The 21,412-nt window shown below is 34.6% G+C and overlaps 1 protein-coding gene across 4 annotated transcripts in view; it reads right to left on the bottom strand.

The window, feature by feature from the left end:
- LOC141454934 (glutamate receptor ionotropic, kainate 2) overlaps positions 1-21,412 on the bottom strand; it is a 491,708-nt gene that overhangs the window by 147,820 nt on the left and 322,476 nt on the right. For 3 of the 4 annotated variants that reach the window (XM_074129640.1, XM_074129638.1, XM_074129641.1), the window contains exons 3-4: positions 5,200-5,454; positions 3,999-4,019 (exon numbers count right to left, since the gene is read on the bottom strand). In XM_074129640.1, coding sequence (XP_073985741.1) covers positions 3,999-4,019; positions 5,200-5,454 — 276 coding nt within the window. The remainder of the gene's footprint in view (positions 1-3,998; positions 4,020-5,199; positions 5,455-21,412) is intronic. The other variant, XM_074129639.1, reaches the window with a different exon arrangement.

The following is a 21,412-nucleotide window of genomic DNA, read 5'->3' as shown; positions in this document are numbered from 1 at the left end:
AATTTTTTATTTTTTTTAAGGGCGCGATATCTGTGATCATGGATCTTTTTTTAAGCGCATTGCCAGTAACTTGTTACATAACCGGTGATTATTTACTTTACGAAGTCCTTGATAGAATACTAAAAGAAAGTATTTAGTACTTACACATCTAAAACTCTCCTCCAACTTTAGAATCAAGTCATAAGTTTAATCAAATAATACTAATACTAATAATGATAGTAATAATAATAAAAAGAAAAATAATAATAATAAGAAGGGAAGGGATTAGCTGTGAGGTTAGCATACTGGACTCCCACGCGGAGGTCCCGGGATTGAATCCAGCTGCTGACCTTTAGATTTTCTCTTCCTAGGAGCTTCTTACAGCTCACTGTCCGGTGATGGACAGTGTTGTCTGTAACGAGAGAACACTGTCCGGAGGCCGGCAGTGCACTGGAAAAAGCTCCGGGCGCTAATGACCTCAGCTGTTGATGCGCAAAAAAAAAAAAAAAAAAAAAAAATTATAAGAATAATAATTATAAGAACAATAACAAGAAGAAGAAGAATAATAATAAAAAGGATAAGAATAATAAGAAAAATAATAATAAAAAGGATAAGAATAATGCGAAGAATAATAATAAAAAGAATAAGAATAAGAATAATAAGAAGAATAATAATAAAAAGGATAAGAATAAGAATAATAATAAGAATAATTAAAACTCTCCGGTAGGGCAGTATAAGTCAAAAAAATGCACGAAAAAGCGTAACGTTGAAAAACAACCAACTTTAAGAATAATAATAATAATAGTAATAATAAAAATAATAAGGGAAGGGATTAGCTATGAGGTTAGCATACTGGACTCCCACGCGGAGGTCCCGGGTTCGAATCCAGCAGCTGACCCTTAGATTTTCTCTTCCTAGAAGCTTCTTACAGCTCACTGTCCGGTGATGGACAGTGTTGTCTGTAACGAGAGAACACTGTCCGGAGGCCGGCAGTGCACTGGAAAAAGCTCCGGGCGCTAATAACCTCAGCTGTTGATGCGCCAAAAATAATAATAAATAAATAATAACGGCAATAATAACGGAAGCTGTGGCAAGCGGAAATCAGGTGAGTATGCACATCAGATTTTGTACACCTTCCCTCATTCCACTGTCAGGAAAGGTGTTTTTATTTAATTTTGGGCACTCCATAATCTTGGGAAATATTCTTCATTACATAAAAATGGACTTCATTAATTTATAATCTTTTTTTGGAGATTCATTTCGGTTCATAATTTTTTATTGGCCAAGTTTTCGGTCTAAGGACTAAAGGTGATCTTTCGAGGCTTTATACTTAATAGCAATTATAATATTTTTTACATTTTTAACATCAAAGGTTGTTGAGTTTTCTGTCCTCACCTACCTAAACAGTACCTAAATCTAAATCACCTAAACAGCCAGGAGAGAAAACACACCTACCTTTGTAATATTATAGTTGATAATCAGCCTTGAAGAAGAACCAATCCCTACAGGTCGAAAGGTTGGCAAAAAGTAAAAAGTTATTTCTTCCAATTTAATTTTAAATCATTTTAAAGGATTCACCATTAATCAATAAAAAAAACTAGAAGGAGGGGAAATTAGATTTTTCTTTCATTTGCCCCCAATAGATATTGGGCTACAATTTTAATCTCAATGGCCGGAAAAATAAAAGAAAATGGATAGAACGTTGGCTTGGGCGGTATACGGAAAAGTGCCCCAGTCGGCACTTTGGTGGCTGTTGCCAAGCTGGCGGCTGAAATTGAATTACAATCTTTAACCCGCTCAAGGAAACGCACGGTTGGGTAAGATTAGGACAAGGGAGAAGGTTGCGACCGAACCGGTGGCAAAGTACACAACTAAAAGTAAATACTTTGGGTCACCATCGTTGCTAATATTTTTAACTTTTTTTTTTGTTCTCCTAGGATAAACATTGTATGCTATATATAGAAATGGTTCATTGTATATTATACAAGGAATTATCAGTAATAATTCCTAGTATAAATAAGGAATTTGTTGCCTCCAGGATCTTTACACATTTTACCAATCACTTCTCAGCCGACCTCAACGTGCTTTCTTCCAATTTTTGATTTTTAGCAGGTTTCGTATTTTTATTCAGTCAAAAAATTAAATTGGTTCATCAAACATTTTGATTATCCCTTATTTTAAAACCTCCAGGAAAACAGTAAAGGCTGGAACTAGCTAGATAGTTTTCATTGCCTCATCGACAGATCTCTCGTTGAATCGCTGGGGTCGTACGAGTACGTCTGCAAGGAGAAGAAGACTCCCGCAAGAATTGCATCCAAGAAATGCCATGACTATTCCTCTCTGTAGAGGGATGCCATTTCTACGCCTCTACAGTTAGGCGGAATAAAGACCCGACCTAAAGAACCATTTAGAGAGAAGCTGTCTTAATTCGGACTGTACAAATTGGGAATATAGACTAGTACCGCAATACATCTTAGCTTTGCGGGTCTAGCCTATAACCGCCTAACATACTTTACTATAAATTTCTCATATTAACTATTGGGAATATAGACTAGTACCGCAATACATCTTAGCTTTGCGGGTCTAGCCTATAACCGCCTAACATACTTTACTATAAATTTCTCATATTAACCATTGGAAATATACACTAGTACCGCAATACATCTTAGCTTTACAGGTCTCGCCTATAACCGCCTAACATACTTTACTATAAATTTCCCATATTAACCATTGGTTTATCAAACCAATTGTTTGAGTAGGCCTTATTTAAAAACCTCCAGGAAAACAGTAAAGGCTGGAACTAGCTAGATAGTTCTCATTGCCTCATCGACAGGTCTCTTGTTGAATCGCTGCGGGTTGTACGAGAACGTCTGCAAGGAGATGACTCTCGCAAGAATTGCATCCAAGAAATGCCATGTCTATTTCCTCTACAGTTAGGCGGGATAAAGACCCGACCTCAAGAACCATTTAGAGAGAGAAGCTGTCTTAATTCGGACTGTACACATCAAGAAACAGTCCACGGTCACCTTGAACGTATATTTAGCATTTCAATCATTTTAATCTGTGCACATTGGAAGTAACAAAGTAATGGACTCGTTCAGTATCAAATTAACCAACGATGTGTACTTTTATCAGTGGCTCTGAACAGTTGGGAAGTTCTCTACGTAATAATCCGTGGAAAGTAAAAGAAAAATAACAGCCGTTCACATTTCCATCACTCTAAAAAAAAAAAAATCATCTCGCTTTGAACGAGATTTCTCAACTGAATTTACAGAATTTCAGCATGGTTTTTCATGGAATCTACCAGTAACGTTCCCGTATTTTTGGTCTCCCATAAATTCCTGAAAGTCATCAAAATGTTGGCAATATTCAATAGTTTTTTTTTTGGTTAAACATAGGGCAAAGCTCGAAACCTTTTTATGTACAGATATACATCATTATAAGAGAGAAAAAAAGATGGCAGCATACATGCAATTAATTTACAGCAAATTAATTTTAATTTCTTAATTAAAAATTAATTTTGTTTTTCAGTTTATAACAGAGAAACTGATTATATATTTCAAAAAATTTAAAAAAAAAAGTGAAGCATTTAAATTAATAATAATTAATAACTCAATTAACAAAAAAAAAATTAATTATATTTATATTACCCTCATGCATTTTAAAAATAATAGTCCTCAGTGAATTTAAATAACATTCTACCTAATCAAATTAATTACACCTATACCATTACTAATTAATTATTCATATAATTAATTATATAAAATAATTAATTCCTAAAATTAATTAAATCAGTATATTCTGTTATACTTTAATTAAAAAAAAAAAAAAAATAGAAAAAAGAAAAATGAAAAAGCTTTTTTACAGTTCTTATGTTTAATTACTGAAAAATATCAAAAAAAATTAATTATATAGAGAAAATTACGCTATCTACAAAGCAAAAAGTAGGAAAATTGATTCTTTTTTAAATAATTTTTTTTTTTTAATGAAAACCAAAAAGAGAAAACTTTTTTCCTGACCTTTAGCGCTGATGGACTTTGCTGTTTAAAGGAAAAAACAGAAAAAAGAAAAAAAAAATCTAAAATGAAACGGTAAGGAAAATTATTTTTTCTTTAATTTTCAAGACGCGTTAAAATTTTTAAAATTGATTCCTAATTTAAAATATAAAGTTATTTATCTTATTGAATTTTGGTTAAACACTTAATTTGTAGGGGGGGGTGTTCTTTTTTTAATTTTGATTTTGGTACACTTAAATTTTAGCTTTTTCTTTTTTTTTTTTGAAATTTGTTTTGAAGAATGCAGATTTCAACAAACTGAAAATGATTACTGTTTGAAATTGATAATACTGAAATGTTAATACTGATAATGATATTATTTTTTTGTCTGGTTGCTCGTCCAAACAATATAGGACGACAGGAAGTAGATAGCATGGCCTAGGCGAGTTCCTGTGGAATTTTCAAGATTATCATTTCCATTTTGTGTCATTGCAAAATACTTCGTGGTTTAATCAAGTAATTATTATACGAGATAGCGCACAGATTCCTTAATTTGGGCACCAATTTTCTTAAAATCATCAATTTTTTTTTTGTCTATTTAGGTTTTCCGGAAAGTGCCTTCTATTTAAAGGATGCACTTTTGGAAATCAACATTTTTGTGGTGGAAAATTTCTACTAAGTTCATTTCTCTAGGAGAGAGCATTTAGTAATTTCCCTCTAAAGAGCCTTTCGAGACGTTAGAGTGTAAATCCACCACTTTCATTAAAGTTAAATGAGTTGCTGAAATAACTAATTATGAAAATTAACCTGCCGGAAGTATGACATCACTAGATTATACTTCCTTTTTTAATTTTATCAGTTTTTGAGTTATCGCCGTCTACAAGATAAAAGTAATGCGCCAAAAAGTTAGTACCAGATAAGAGTCATTATTTCGACCATCTGGAGCTTCGAATACGTTGTTAAGACCCCCTAGTTTATTGTATTAACTGAATAAGACCCTCCCATCCAAGCATTGTAAATAAAATTTGTGGGCTAATAGAATCAGCTGATAACTCGACAGCTGTTTAATTTTTTTTAAAAATATGATCAGCTGATCACTCCAATAAATAATTAATAAAATATCAAGTGAAATTTGCATCCTTTCAGTTATTTTTATTTGTCTCTAAGAATATTAATGAAAATAAATATGTCATAATAAATAAATAAAAATAAAATCTCTACTCACCATAATCTTCTTCATAAACAATAGCCACCCTGGTCCAGTTTAAGAAGGTGATTAGATCTTTGATAGCTGTATTGATATGTGCTTGAGATGGATGTAGATTTATAGAGAATTCTCTATAGCCGGACGGTTCTAGATCTAGACGTGCTTCTAGATGTGGTAGATCTAAAGCTTCGCAAAGGCTTTGTACATGAGCGCCAAGCACTGGTTCCCATGGGCCGAACATTCCTTGTACGCCAAGCTCTACTTGGTTGCAAGCTGAAATAACATAGGGGGGGGGGGGGGAAATTAATAAATAATAATAGTTCAAAGATTTTTTAATTTTTTTTTTCTAACTTTACACAAGTAAGGAGAACTAATGCCATCTTGATGCAATTATCTACATTGAGTTCTTCACCGGAAATGTTTGTTTTTAAGTCCAAAAATAGTGATTTCCGGTATTGCTTTTTTTTTTTGTATTTATTTACATAAAGGCGCAGTTTTAGAGCTCACCTTCGTGTCGGCCCTGAAATGTATGGCCGCTGCTTAAGTGATAGTAACGCGTCAACCAGCAACGGATGCGTAAAACTTAACATCCTGTAATGATGACCAATAGTTTTTATCTCCACATGGAGCAGCACCACATTGACTTACAAACTAACACACACATTCACAGCCTGACTAAGAGTAAAGCTGAAACGATCCAGTTGAACTCCTGGAAAGGTCCATTATATCTATGATTCCAGCATCCAATCTCCTTATCCTCTCCCCAACAACAATCCTTAACCTCTTCCTGTACTTTCAACTCTATTTTGGCCTCACAAATTTCTTCCTTTTTTTTTTTTTTATTTAAATAAAAAAATAAATTGAGACTAATAAAGGTCCCAAAACAGGACCCTGGAGCTCTCCACCACTCCTGGAAGAACCATGAAGAGAACTTATCAGACAGGGAGAGAAAGAGAGAGGAGAGATTGGGGGCCGCTTAAACATAAGTTGAGCTTCCAGTTCATATAAAGTTCAATGAGTTGGATGTTTACGCCCATAGAATCAGGAGCATCGTTCAGGGTCGGCTAATGATTTGTAAACTCTAAGATAAGGAAAAATCTTGCATAAAATTTCCATTAGAGGAAAGTCTTAACCTTTTTTTCCTTAATTTTTGAACAAAACATAGGTTGTATTTATGTTTGTTCAAAAGAAAAGATCATTACCAATAATTACAGTCGTAGTTTATTTACCTATATAGCCTTCGACCTAGGGGCAAAGGTCAACTTCAGAGCTTATTTTTATAACCAATTATATTTTTAACATCAAAGATTGTTCAGTCTTCTGACCTCTGATCCCTCTACAGATTATAAATACCAACATATATATGATAAATGTAATAAAAGTAAAGTAATTGCCTACTTTTTCAGGCGGGCTTTACGTCCAACTACCAAATTAGCTGTCGTGGACAGAGGCGACTAGCAAACATACTTTACTATAAATTTCTTTTACTAATCATTAAATAAAATCCAAGGCCTAAGACCGGGAATCGAACCTACTAAACCAACAATACATCTTAGCTTTGCGGGTCTAGCCTATAACCGCTTAACATACTTTACTATAAATTTCTCATATTAACCATTGGGAATATACTCGTTGACTAGTGCCGCAATACATCTTAGCTTTGCGGGTCTAACCTATAACCGCCTAACATACTTTACTGTAAATTTCTCATATTAACCATTGGGAATATAGACTAATACCGCAATACATCTTAGTTTTGCAGGTCTCGCCTCTTAACCGCTCGGCTACCATGGCGCCTTGATAAATATAATACGAGTATATAAACAGCATAATTTAAAAAAATGGCCGACTTCTCCCAAAAATAAAATAAAAACAATGTATGAATTTTGATAAGGGAAATTATCTCCAAATATCATGCCAGCCAATCAAATAAATATGTGATCCGCCAATAACCAATGGGATATTCATTATGCAGATTAAAGTACACAGGACCAATCTTTACTTATTTTAAGTAAACACTGAATTAAATTATCTAGTATTTATCCAATGATATTAATTATTTGTCAGAAGCTTTAAATTCATATTAAATTACAAAGTTATTAATTTAAAAGTAAAACCAAAATGATATTAAGTCTAATGATGTATCTATTAGCCAAACAAATAGAAGTCAAAAGCTAGCGTGAAATCATTTTGGAGAGAGGGGAGAGGAATTTGAAAGAAAAGTTGTTACTTCTTCCGCGATTGGGCGCAAATCCAGAGAGAGGGGGGTCTTTTTGGGGGTTACTAACCACGCCCCCAAACTGGGGAAATTAAGTGTTTTTCCACAATGAAAGTGAAAACAACTTGAGGCAGCCGAGCGGTTAGAGGTGTGATGGTAAAGCAGCATACTGCTTGAATCTACAATAGAGGACCTACTATCACGCCGAATGGCCGCCCAAGTGTCTTGTTGTGGTTTTTTGGCAGCAGGAAGTTTGGACAAACAGTTCGGCTTGGTTGGCATCTACGTCGGGCCTAATTATGAATTCTAGGCAATATGGAAATGCATTCGATTAGAAAAAAGTGTAGAATAAATGAAAAATAAAAATAAAGATGGGAGAAAACTCACAATAACTAAAACACATAAACCATAATAATAATTTACTTAATACTCATAAGGGTTTGAATAAACACTAATTAACATAAATATAGTTTATTCACATAATTCATAAGACATAACATTCATAAAGCATAACTTCCATAAAGAGTGACCAAAACTAAACTCAACTCAACTAAGGAATGTCTCCAACTACCTGCTACCCTCTAGCTACCCTTAACGGTCAGCCCTTCTCTTACACCCTCAACAGGGTTGCCAAATATCCAACATTCCAATACATTTAAATTGACTACAAAAGCAAAGTTTTTTTTTGCTCCTGTTTTTCATTTTTTTCGTGTTTTCAACCGGAAGTCGCTCAGTATTGTTAGAAAGTGCATGTCGCATTGCTTTAGAAGACGAAAATGATTTGACGCAATAAGTAATCATATAAAATGTGTTTATTTATGTAGTTACTAACTAACTAACTGGCGCTACAACTCGCTTGCGCGAATCTTGGCCTCCTCTATCAAAGTCTGCCAGTTGTCCCGGTCCAATGCTGCCGGCCACCCATCCAGTTTCGGACACCAAGGAGAGTTCTTGCATCACCTTCGAAACACCATCACCTCCATCGCGACCTCGGTCTGCCCACTCGGTCGCGTACCATATATATTTTCTTTAATTATCTTATATGGTATTTCCTCGGGATTCGTTCTGCCTACATGTGCTGCCCAACGAAGGTGTCCAAGCTTCACCAAACTCACCCTGTACAAACTCCTTAGTTCTGCGTGTTACTTCTCCGTCTCGCATATTTCACCATCCAAAATGGCTCCATAGATCCTTCGAAGAATTTTTTTTTCTTTCGAACCTAAGGAGAAGAAAAAGCTCGTCATTTCTGGCGGTGACCCAGCACTCTGCGGCGTACGTTAAAGATGGGTCGGATATGGGTCTGTGTAAAGCCTTACCTTAGTCGACCTGGAGAATAACTGACTTTTAAAATGATGATTTATGACGTTAATTGCACTAATTATTATTAGGAGATTCGGGTCTATTCCATTTTTTACTCTTAATTACTGCCAATGCCATTAAAAATAAATTGAAATCAAACAATATTATTAATCAAGCTATATACTAATCGTAATTAGCTTTCACACGCTATTGATGACTGTTAGCTCGTTATATTATCAATATTTCTATTGTTGATAATAACTGTACGGAATTCACAATAGGTGGGTACATGTGGGTAATACGGTACTATTTCCGGGAAAAACACTTTAAAAAGTAGAAAAACTATTCTTTCCACCCCCCCGCCAATTGTACTCTTTAATACTTCCGGTTTAAAAAAAAACACGAAATCGAAAATTTGAGAGGATTTAAAATGTAATTAAACAGCTGATATTATTAAGAATGCAATATAATCACATGGGAGCGTGTTTGCTTTTTGTAAACACAAAGTTAGTTACCATTAAACCAGCTTAAGGTGAACTACTCCATTGTTCAAAACTGTAAATTGTAACATTGTGTGTAAAATGTAATCAAATTGAAGTTTCCTTGCTGCCTACTAACACGTATAATAACAATAACAATAATAAAGGAAACCTCAACATGAGCAATGTATACAATAAAATTATGTATACATGGTTGGAAATTAACATAACGTTTACTTTACAAGTAGAAACTACTGCTTTTGGGTTTTCCTGGGGTACTATGGAAACTCTGGCTCTTACCAAATAAGGAAATGAAAATTTTTCGATTACCGAGTTTTCACGTAAGAAAAAAATAAAATCCTGTTTTGAGGTTTTTTCCTAAGATCGAAAAAGATTTATTCCAAAAATTGTCTGTCTTGTGTGTTTGTGTTTCGACGAAACATCTTCTAAACAAAACAACAGCAATGTACTACACTTCGTTGAAACTTCATCATGCCAATGTGATCCCACAATTTGGTACCGAACTGTAAACTAGCGAGATCCAAATTCCTAAATCGGATGTACCAATTTACAGCATTTTTAATTTATTTATTTTTAAAGTAAAATTATTCAAACATCTTTATTAAAAAAGTAGTAAAGTAATTGCCAATTTTTTCAGGCAGGCTTTACGTCCAACTACCAAATTAGGTGTCGCAGTGGAGACGACTAGCAAACTATAATTTACTGTAAATTTCTCACATTAACCATTGGGAATATAGACTAGTACCGCAATACATCTTAGCTTTGCGGGTCTAGCCTATAACCGCCTAACATACTTTACTATAAATTTCTCATATTAACCATTGGGAATATAGACTAGTACCGCAATACATCTTAGCTTTGCGGGTCTAGCCTATAACCGCTCGGCTATCGTGGTGCCTCAAACATCTTTATTAAACATTTTTCATATCATTGGTGTACTATTTTCATTCTAAAATTACCCCCACCGCCAAAGTAAATCGATTAAAGAAAGTAGCAGAATAATGCGCTATAGAAGCGAGCTGTAGAACTGCAGGGAAACTTTTACCATTTAATAGTAAAGTTCCCGGTTGTTACAATATTAAGGTAAGCTATCCCCCCCCTGTGATAAAGGGAAGAGCAGTAAAAATGTGGTTGACAGAAGAACGTGCTTAGAGCGGAGCTCTAATGTAAGCAACGAAGTAAACCACAGAATCTGTTTTTTTTTTTTTTTTTTTTTTTGCAGCCAACCTGACAACACCAGCGATGTCTGGTGCTAAAGCAGAAAAGTGACACCTTATTGTCTCATATCCTTGCACCCCCCTTTTCACACAAAACACCACTCATATTGAGAATGGAAATCTTTTCATCCTTAAAAATAGTGACAACTTCACACTTCATCCTTCTTCTTGTGTGCTTGAAGGTGAAATTGTCCTGTTCCTCTTTGGAGGAACAGGACCGTCAAATAAAACAACATAGCCTTGGGATTATGTCATATCCTACGGGCATTTATGTTTTTCTTCTATTATAACTGCTCCCACACTTGACATAGTTATCTTTGCTGAACAGACTAGTTTTACTGTTATATTTATTCAATCGTCTTTCTTGCAAATCTTCTTATTCCTCTTAACTTTCCAAAAGTAAGGGAAAAATCAATCGATTTTTCTTGTTCTTACTTTTACGACCATCTTGAAGAGTAAAGTAAAGTAAAGTAATCGCCTATTTTTTCAGGCGGGGCTTAACGTCCAACTACCAATTAGGTTTAGTTTACGGAGGCGACTAGCAAACGTACTTTACTGTAAATTAACCATTTTTATTAACCATTAAATAAAGTCCAAGACCTAGACCAGGGGAATCGGACCCACTAAACTAACAATACATTTTAGCTTAGCGGGCCAAGTCTATAACCGCCTAACATACTTTACTATAAATTCTCTCATATTAACCATTGGGAATATAGACTAATACCGCAATACATCTTAGCTTTGCAGGTCTAGTCTATAACCGCCTAACATACTTTACTATAAATTCTCTCATATTAACCATTGGGAATATAGATTAGTACCGCAATACATCTTAGCTTTGCGGGTCTAGCCTATAACCGTTTAACATATTTTTCTCATATTAACCTTGAAGATGGCTCCTACAATTTTCTTTTAAAGTTAATATGTTCTCTGTTATAGTAAGACAAATATCTTTAAAAAAAACAAATATTCTAAGTTTGGATTTCAAAACAAATACTTCCGGTAAAAATTAATATGATATGAACAAAAATTTGGACCGACGTAATTCTTATTTATCCGTCGTAGAATGCATGTCCGGTTTCGTTTTTTGAACCACCATCAGAGGTAAATCACCTCACTTTTGTGAAGAGTCTTAAGACTTTTAATCAGCAAACTGTATTACAAGACGAAAACATGAATGAAGTCGAAAATTTCTACCCAAAACTGGTTAATCTACCTCTGATAATGCATGAAGGCCCAAAATGGGTTAGGGATTCCATAAAGTTGCGTGCTACAAGAGATAAAAATCAAAGGCACTAAGGTACAAGAAGATTATTCGTGTTGCTAATTGAGCGATACCTCCCATTTATTTACAATTAACTTATGCTATTCTAGTGGAAAGTACCTACTTTAAAGTTATGGATGTGCAGGAAGTGAAGACAGACACACAGCATGAGAACCGGAACTAGACAAACTAGAGTGGAGAAAAGAAGAGTCACACTTTTGGTCATATTATAACTGAGTTAGCAACAATCCTTACAAAAGTAGATTTTGTGGTAGTGTAGTTGATCTAACACCCAGTTAGCTAACCAATGAGATTACCAATTAAGTTTTTAGAGAGAGAGGAAAAGTGGTAAGAACAAGGTTAAGTCTTTAACAAGTTCTTCTAGGTATTTGTCGAGAAGAATGGAAAGAAGTAGAAGACAAACTACGAACAAAACTCTTCCGTTCCTAGATATGTGAATGGTCTTGTTTTAGAAAGTATCAGCAGAGGTGATGGAATGCCGAGGAAAGGAGGCTGAAGGGAGTAGGACAGTACGAACTGGATGGGCACACTAGAAAGGTCCTCCAGGAGAGAAGAAACTAGAAAGAAGGCTTTACTGTTCTCCCAAACACCCGGGAGGATGATAGTTGCCAAACTGGGATTATGACTTGTTCGTACGAGTTTTTGCCCTTCCAAGGATTTAGGGAAGAAGCTTTGCTGAAGTACCTACCCACTTCCCACCGCAAGAAGACACTTAAGGGAAGTAAAAAAAAAAGAAAAGCCAAATCCTCTTTCCTTTTCAGCAATAAATTAACATTCTAATTGACAAATTACTTTTCCTTAAAATTTTGCAAGTTTCCCAACAGTGACCCTATTTTCCCTTTCTCTTGATAAATAGGGAAAGTATTCCGTTAGTTTAGGGCTTTGATTTTGAGTTTACACCGGAAATAATGGGTTGGCTGTCCCTTTAGTACCAAAAAGTGCTTTTTTAGAAAATGGTCTGAATATGTTAGTGAGAAAAAAAAAAATTCAAAAACTTCTAAAAGCGCTGGAAGCTCAAAAAAAATAAAAAAAATTTACTTTGAAGTAATTAGAACTGAACTGGAGAACTGCGCATGCGCAGTAGGCTCAAAAAGCGGCAGCCTTTAGTAAAATTCTTAAACGTTCATGCTTCGCTTATTCGTATTGAAATATGCATATAATAATGCTGAAACTATTGCCGAGTCATAAAAAGTCTACAGTACAACCTGGATTAACCGGGCTGACCTCCGGCTGTGCCCACCCCGGAAAACTGAAATCCTGGTTAAACCGAATACACAGTATTACATTGTACATTTGTACCTATGAATGTTCATATGAATATAAGTATGTATGTATTACACGGGTGAATACGTTTACGTTTAGTACCAGTTTTCTTAACGGATTCCATTGCGTAAGTGAAATAAAAATTCGACCGAAAGGGGGCAAACGAAAGATGTTTTCTCTAGGACAGAACTGATTAACACTGAAGACTATTTTGGGGTCTCCAAGTGTCTTAAGACTGCAGCTATTAAGCTATGGGTGCAGACTAGGTCTCAGGAGTGGTGGCTTGCCACCACAGGGCAGAGACAGGCGAAGGAGTTCATCAAGGGCTATTCGTCAAAGCTAACTGCAGATTTAATCCTTCAAGGCCGTAGGGCTATAAGGATGATTGTAGCCCTATTAACTGGCCACTGCAGGCTCAGGAAACACATGCATCGCATGGGCCTATCAGATGATAGCCTTTGCAGGTTCTGTGTCAGGAAGAGGAGGAAACGGCACTGCACGTGTTGTGTCAGTGTGAGGGGCACGTATGGCTACGGATGTTACTTCTCGGGGAGGAAAAACCAAGGCCTGTGAGCTTTACCCAGGAGTCGCTCTCCAGCATTAATAGTCTGATTAAGCTGATGGGTCTGGAGGGTGAGCTCTAAAGTCGGGGAGCCCCAATAGATCCAAAGGGGTCGCTGTGGCGTATGAGGCCGCCCTATTAGAATCTTAATCTTAATTTTAACACTGAAGACTAGCTTGAGATTAGGCTGCTCTCTGAGAAGATTAAATTAATGCCGGTAATTTTCCATAAAAATATTACATATAACCGTGAAGTTGAAAATCAACCATTTAAGACACTTAAATCCCATGGTCTTCTGTAAGACCGTGGTAAATCGCAAGAAATTCAGTACTAATTGCACCATATTTTGGGTTTTTACATACATACATAATGACCCTTCAAGAAAATCAGGTCATAAAAGAGTTGCTGCCACGCCGCCTACCAATTATGTTACATCGGAAGACAAAAAAATTTTCCTGTCGCCACCGAAAATTAACTTTTGTTTCGCGGCGCCGATCCAGGTGTTCTTATGATGACTCAACATGATCCCGGTTAATCCGAATCCTGGTTAATCGAGAGCCGGTTAATTGAGGTTTTACTGTATTTTGGAAGGAAAGTTTTGCGTAATTCTACGTTTATTTTTTGGGCAGGGTAGGCTAAACTCTGAAGCTGTGCCATTGGACAACTAGAAATATTTTCAAGGTTTATCCACGGCAAATTTAACATTCTATTTCAATTATTATTGTCTGCGTTTTCTGATAACATCTCTGAAAAAGTATCAGAGTCTCCGCCACGAAAACTAGCAAACTCAGTCGGTTATGCCAAAACAAGTTTTCTGCACACAATTCATTTCCAGTTGTTGTTTAGCTGGTACCGTGGGTTTGTATTCATTACTAGTACCCACAAAACCCAACTCTTGAATAATTATGGTAAGAGAAACCCAATTTTCCCATTCTCTGAATCCAGACGGAAGTGATGCCAGTTTTTGGAATGTAGATGTCGCCCAACCATGACATGTAAATTTTGTATACATTTCTATTGTTAGTGTTATGAATTATTAATATTTCATTTATTTTTTCTTGCCCCAGGTCCCTTCCTGGCATCCTCTAAACATGTTGTGTTTCCTCCTGTTATCGATGGCATAATTCAGCATATCCATCCTGCGAGACCCATGAGAACGACGAGAATTGATAGAAGGAGAAAGAAGTCATGTGACTTTTTCACATGATTCTGTAGCGTATACGTACTGACGCATATTGGACAGTCAGTCACCATGTTATTATCTGTCTTTCGCAGGATTCGCAACAACATACAAAACATACATATGTACAACATGTATACGTCATCAAACAATAACCTTCCCCCCCTTTTTCTTCGACTATCTCTCCCCTAATATAAAACTGGGAGAGAGAGAGAATGAAAGAGGGTAAACTCATATCCATCATGTACGTGAAATTTATACGAACCAATCCCAGCACACATATATTGTCCCAATGCTCATTTGTGTAAATGTAATCTCCCCGTTGCTCCCAAATATTGGGCATGACGTAAGAACATTAACTTTTTTTTCTTTCTACTTATTTCATCAATTTGTTTTTAAATTTACTTTCTAGAATCTATTCATAATGAAATTCATTCGGTGTGAACACTCACACGACTATATTGCGGTACTAGTCTATATTCCCAATGGTTAGACCCGCAAAGCTAAGATTTATTGCGGTACTAGTCTATATTCCCAATGGTTTATATGAGAAATTTATAGTGAAATATGTAAGGCGGTTATAGGCTAGACCCGAAAGGCTAAGATGTATTGATGGTTTAGTGGGTTCGATTCCCGGTCTAGGTCTTGGATTTTATTTTATGGTTAATACGAGAATTCAACAGTAAAGTATGTTAGGCGACTAAAGATTAGACCCGCAAAGCTAAGATGTATTGCTGCACTAGTCTACATTCCCAATGGTTTAATTTGGGAAATTCACATTAAGGTATGTTTCTTAGTCGCCTCAGTACACGACACTTAGGCCTAGGGCACACAAAAAGCGGTCTGTCACGGCGAGCAACGACTCCTACCGAGATCTAGTAGGCTACGGACAGAATTGATATCACAAAAATGTCCAAAATAAACATGTTTTATTTAAATATTTACCAGAAGTAAAAGAAAGTAAAATCTAGATCATTAAACGAAAGTGAAAGAACACCATTTTATGTACTGGATAACTGTGCTTTGATTGGCGAGAGAGTGGCTTACGTTGTCACTACGTCATCAGCTACTATCCGCCTACTCACGCATCCGGTTCGCCAATGAGATTAGCTAATCGTTTTTGGTAATTATTTCAAGGAAAAATACTATTTAATTTTTTTTTACTAATTTTTCCCCCGTAGGTATTTGATAAATTATCAAATAATGCAATAAAAATTGATATAACAAAAACGTCCATAATAAACATGTTTTCAACATTATATTTCCGGTTTCATACTTCTAATGTAATGAAGAATTAAAGAAGTTAACGAAATATTTACCAGAAAAAAAGAAAGTAAAATCTAGATCATTAAACGAAAGTGAATGAGCACCATTTCATGTACTGGATAACTGTGCTTTGATTGGCGAGGGAGTGGCTTACGTTGTTATGCGTCATCAGCTACTATTCGCCTACTCACACAACCCGTTCGCCAATGAGATTAGCTAATCGTTTTTGGTAATTATTTCAAGGAAAAATACTGTTTAAATTTGTTTTACTAATTTTTCACCCATAGGTATTTGATAAATTATCGAATAATGCAATAAAAATTGATATCACAAAAACGTCCATAATAAACATTTTTTCAACATTATTTATCCGGTTTCATACTTCTAATGTAATGCAGAATCAAGTAACTTAACGAAATATTTACCAGAAAAAAAGAAAGTAAAATCTAGATCATTAAACGAAAGTGAATGAGCACCATTTTATGTACTGGATAACTGTGCTTTGATTGGCGAGCGAGTGGCTTACGTTGTTATGCGTCATCAGCTACTATCCGCCTACTCACACAACCCGTTCGCCAATGAGATTAGCTAATCGTTTTTGGTAATTATTTCAAGGAAAAATACTGTTTAAATTTGTTTTACTAATTTTTCACCCATAGGTATTTGATAAATTATCGAATAATGCAATAAAAATTGATATCACAAAAACGTCCAAAATAAACATTTTTTCAACATTATATTTCCGGTTTCATACTTCTAATGTAATGCAGAATTAAAGAAGTTAACGAAATATTACCAGAAAAAAAGAAAGTAAAATCTAGATCATTAAACGAAAGTGAATGAGCACCATTTTATGTACTGGATAACTGTGCTTTGATTGGCGAGGGAGTGGCTTACGTTGTTATGCGTCATCAGCTACTATCCGCCTACTTACACAACCCGTTCGCCAATGAGATTTGCTAATCGTTTTTGGTAATTATTTCAAGGAAAAATACTGTTTAAATTTGTTTTACTAATTTTTCACCCATAGGTATTTGATAAATTATCGAATAATGCAATAAAAATTGATATCACAAAAACGTCCAAAATAAACATTTTTTCAACATTATATTTCCGGTTTCATACTTCTAATGTAATGCAGAATTAAAGAAGTTAACGAAATGTTTACTAGAAGTAAAAGAAAGTAAAATCTAGATCATTGAACGAAAGGGAATGAGCACCATTTTATGTACTGGATTACTGCTTTGATTGGCGAGGGAGTGGCTTACGTTGTTACTACGTCATCAGCTACTATCCGCCTACTCACACATCCCGTTGCCAATGAGATTAGCTAATCGCTTTTGGAAATTATTTCAAGGAAAAATACTGTTTAAATTTGTTTTACTAATTTTTCCCCCATAGGTATTTGATAAATTATCGAATAATGCAATAAAAATTGATATCACAAGAACGTCCAAAATAAACATGTTTTTAACATTATATTTCCGGTTTCATACTTCTAATGTAATGCAGAATCAAAGAAGTTAAGGAAATGTTTACTAGAAGTAAAAGAAAGTAAAATCTAGATCATTAAACGAAAGCGAATGAGCACCATTTTATGTACTGGATAGCTGTGCTATGATTGGCGAGGGAGTGGCTTACGTTGTTACTACGTCATCAGCTACTATCCGCCTACTCACACATCCCGTTCGCCAATGAGATTAGCTAATCGTTTTTGGTAATTATTTCAAGGAAAAATACTGTTTAAATTTTTTTTACTAATTTTTCACCCATAGGTATTTGATAAATTATCGAATAATGCAATAAAAATTGATATCACAAAAACGTCCAAAATAAACATGTTTTTAACATTATATTTCCGGTTTCATACTTCTAATGTAATGCAGAATCAAAGAAGTTAACGAAATGTTTACTAGAAGTAAAAGAATGTAAAATCTAGATCATTAAACGAAAGTAAATGAGCACCATTTTATGTACTGGATAACTGTGCTTTGATTGGCGAGGGAGTGGCTTACGTTGTTATACGTCATCAGCTACTATCCGCCTACTCACACAACCCGTTCGCCAATGAGATTAGCTAATCGTTTTTGGTAATTATATCAAGGAAAAATACTGTTTAAATTTGTTTTACTAATTTTTCACCCATAGGTATTTGATAAATTATCGAATAATGCAATAAAAATTGATATCACAAAAACGCTTAAAATAAACATGTTTTTAACATTATATTTCCGGTTTCATACATCTAATGTAATGCAGAATCAAAGAAGTTAACGAAATGTTTACTAGAAGTAAAAGAAAGTAAAATCTAGATCATTAAACGAAAGTGAATGAGCACCATTTTATGTACTGGATAACTGTGCTTTGATTGGCGAGGGAGTGGCTTACGTTGTTATACGTCATCATCTACTATCCGCCTACTCACACAACCCGTTCGCCAATGAGATTAGCTAATCGTTTTTGGTAATTATTTCAAGGAAAAATATTGTTTAAATTTGTTTTACGAATTTTTCCCCCATAGGTATTTGATAAATTATCGAATAATGCAATAAAAATTGATATCACAAAAACTTTCAAAATAAACATGATTTTTACATTATATATCCGGTTTCATACTTCTAATGTAATGCAGAATCAAAGAAGTTAACGAAATGTTTACTAGAAGTAAAAGAAAGTAATATCTAGATCATTAAACGAAAGCGAATGAGCACCATTTTATGTACTGCATAACTGTGCTTTGATTGGCGAGGGAGTGGCTTACGTTGTTATACGTCATCAACTACTATCCACCTACTCACACAACACGTTCGCCAATGAGATTAGCTAATCGTTTTTGGTAATTATTTCAAGGAAAAATACTGTTTAAATTTGTTTTACTAATTTTTCACCCATAGGTATTTGATAAATTATCGAATAATGCAATAAAAATTGATATCACAAAAACGTCCAAAATAAACATGTTTTTAACATTATATTTCCGGTTTCATACTTCTAATGTAATGCAGAATCAAAGAAGTTAACGAAATGTTTACTAGAAGTAAAAGAAAGTAAAATCTAGATCATTAAACGAAAGGGAATTAGCACCATTTTATGTACTGGATAACTGTGCATTGATTGGCGAGGGAGTGGCTTACGTTGTTACTACGTCATCAGCTACTATCCGCCTAGTCACACAACCCGTTCGCCAATGAGATTAGCTAATCGTTTTTGGTAATTATTTCAAGGAAAAATACTGTTTAAATTTGTTTTACTAACTTTTCACCCATAGGTATTTGATAAATTATCGAATAATGCAATAAAAATTGATATCACAAAAACGTCCAAAATAAACATGTTTTTAACATTATATTTCCGGTTTCATACTTCTAATGTAATGCAGAATCAAAGAAGTTAACGAAATGTTTACTAGAAGTAAAAGAATGTAAAATCTAGATCATTAAACGAAAGTGAATGAGCACCATTTTATGTACTGGATAACTGTGCTTTGATTGGCGAGGGAGTGGCTTACGTTGTTACTACGTCATCAGCTACTATCCGCCTACTCACACAACCCGTTCGCCAATGAGATTAGCTAATCGTTTTTGGTAATTATTTCAAGGAAAAATAGTGTTTAAATTTGTTTTACTAATTTTTCCCCCATAGGTATTTGATAAATTATCGAGTAATGCAATAAAAATTGATATCACAAAAACGTCCAAAATAAACATGTTTTTAACATTATATTTCCGGTTTCATACTTCTAATGTAATGCAGAATCAAAGAAGTTAACGAAATGTTTACTAGAAGTAAAAGAAAGTAAAATCTAGATCATTAAACGAAAGTGAATGAGCACCATTTTATGTACTGGATAACTGTGCTTTGATTGGCGAGGGAGTGGCTTACGTTGTTACTACGTCATCAGCTACTATCCGCCTACTCACACAACCCGTTCGCCAATGAGATTAGCTAATCGTTTTTGGTAATTATTTCAAGGAAACATTCTGTTTAAATTTGTTTTACTAATTTTTCCCCCATAGGTATTTGATAAATTATCGAATAATGCAATAAAAATTGATATCACAAAAACGTCCAAAATAAACATGTTTTTAACATTATATTTCCGGTTTCATACTTCTAATGTAATGCAGAATCAAAGAAGTTAACGAAATGTTTACTAGAAGTAAAAGAAAGTAAAATCTAGATCATTAAACGAAAGTGAATGAGCACCATTTTATGTACTGGATAACTGTGCTTTGATTGGCGAGGGAGTGGCTTACGTTGTTATACGTCATTAGCTACTATCCGCCTACTCACACAACCCGTTCGCCAATGAGATTAGCTAATCGTTTTTGGTAATTTTTTGTAGGAAAAATACTGTTTAAATTTGTTTTACTAATTTTTCACCCATAGGTATTTAATAAATTATCGAATAATGCAATAAAAATTGATATCACAAAAACGTCCATAATAAACATGTTTTCAACATTATTTTTCCGGTTTCATACTTCTAATGTAATGCAGAATTAAGTAAGTTAACGAAATATTTACCAGAAGTAAAAGAAAGTAAAATCTAGATCATTAAACGAAAGCGAATGAACACCATTTTATGTACTGGATAACTGTGCTTTGATTGGCGAGGGAGTGGCTTACGTTGTTACTACGTCATCAGCTACTATCCGCGTACTCACACAACCCGTTCGCCAATGAGATTAGCTGATCGTTTTTGGTAATTATTTCAAGGAAAAATACTGTTTAAATTTGTTTTACTAACTTTTCACCCATAGGTATTTGATAAATTATCGAATAATGCAATAAAAATTGATATCACAAAAACGTCCAAAATAAACATGTTTTTAACATTATATTTCCGGTTTCATACTTCTAATGTAATGCAGAATCAAAGAAGTTAACGAAATGTTTACTAGAAGTAAAAGAAAGTAAAATCTAGATCATTAAACGAAAGCGAATGAGCACCATTTTATGAACTGGATAACTGTGCTTTGATTGGCGAGGGAGTGGCTTACGTTGTTACTACGTCATCAGCTACTATCCGCCTACTCACACAACCCGTTCGCCAATGAGATTAGCTAATCGTTTTTGGTAATTATTTCAAGGAAAAATACTGTTTAAATTTTTTTTACTAATTTTTCCCCCATAGGTATTTGATAAATTATGGTATAATGCAATAAAAATTGATATCTAAAAAATGTCTAAAATAAACATGTTTTATACATTATATTTCTGGTTTTATACTTCTAATGTAATGCAGAATCAATGATTTTTATTCCTACTTCTAGTCATCTTCATAGTGCGTTCCTCTCACTGGACGCTGATTGTTTCATTATAATTATTTCTCTTATTAAGCACGCGCGAAGGCGAGGGTCATGGCCGGAAGTGACAGGATAACTCCTGCAGATGAAGATGGAGAAAAATCGATGCTGAAGAGATGAATATGTAAT

This window comes from Rhodnius prolixus, unplaced genomic scaffold (genome assembly GCF_049639745.1).
Source record: "Rhodnius prolixus isolate KJV_2025 unplaced genomic scaffold, Rpr scaffold_15, whole genome shotgun sequence".
Classification (NCBI taxonomy): domain Eukaryota; kingdom Metazoa; phylum Arthropoda; class Insecta; order Hemiptera; family Reduviidae; genus Rhodnius; species Rhodnius prolixus.
This window is presented reverse-complemented; position numbering and strand designations above follow the sequence as displayed.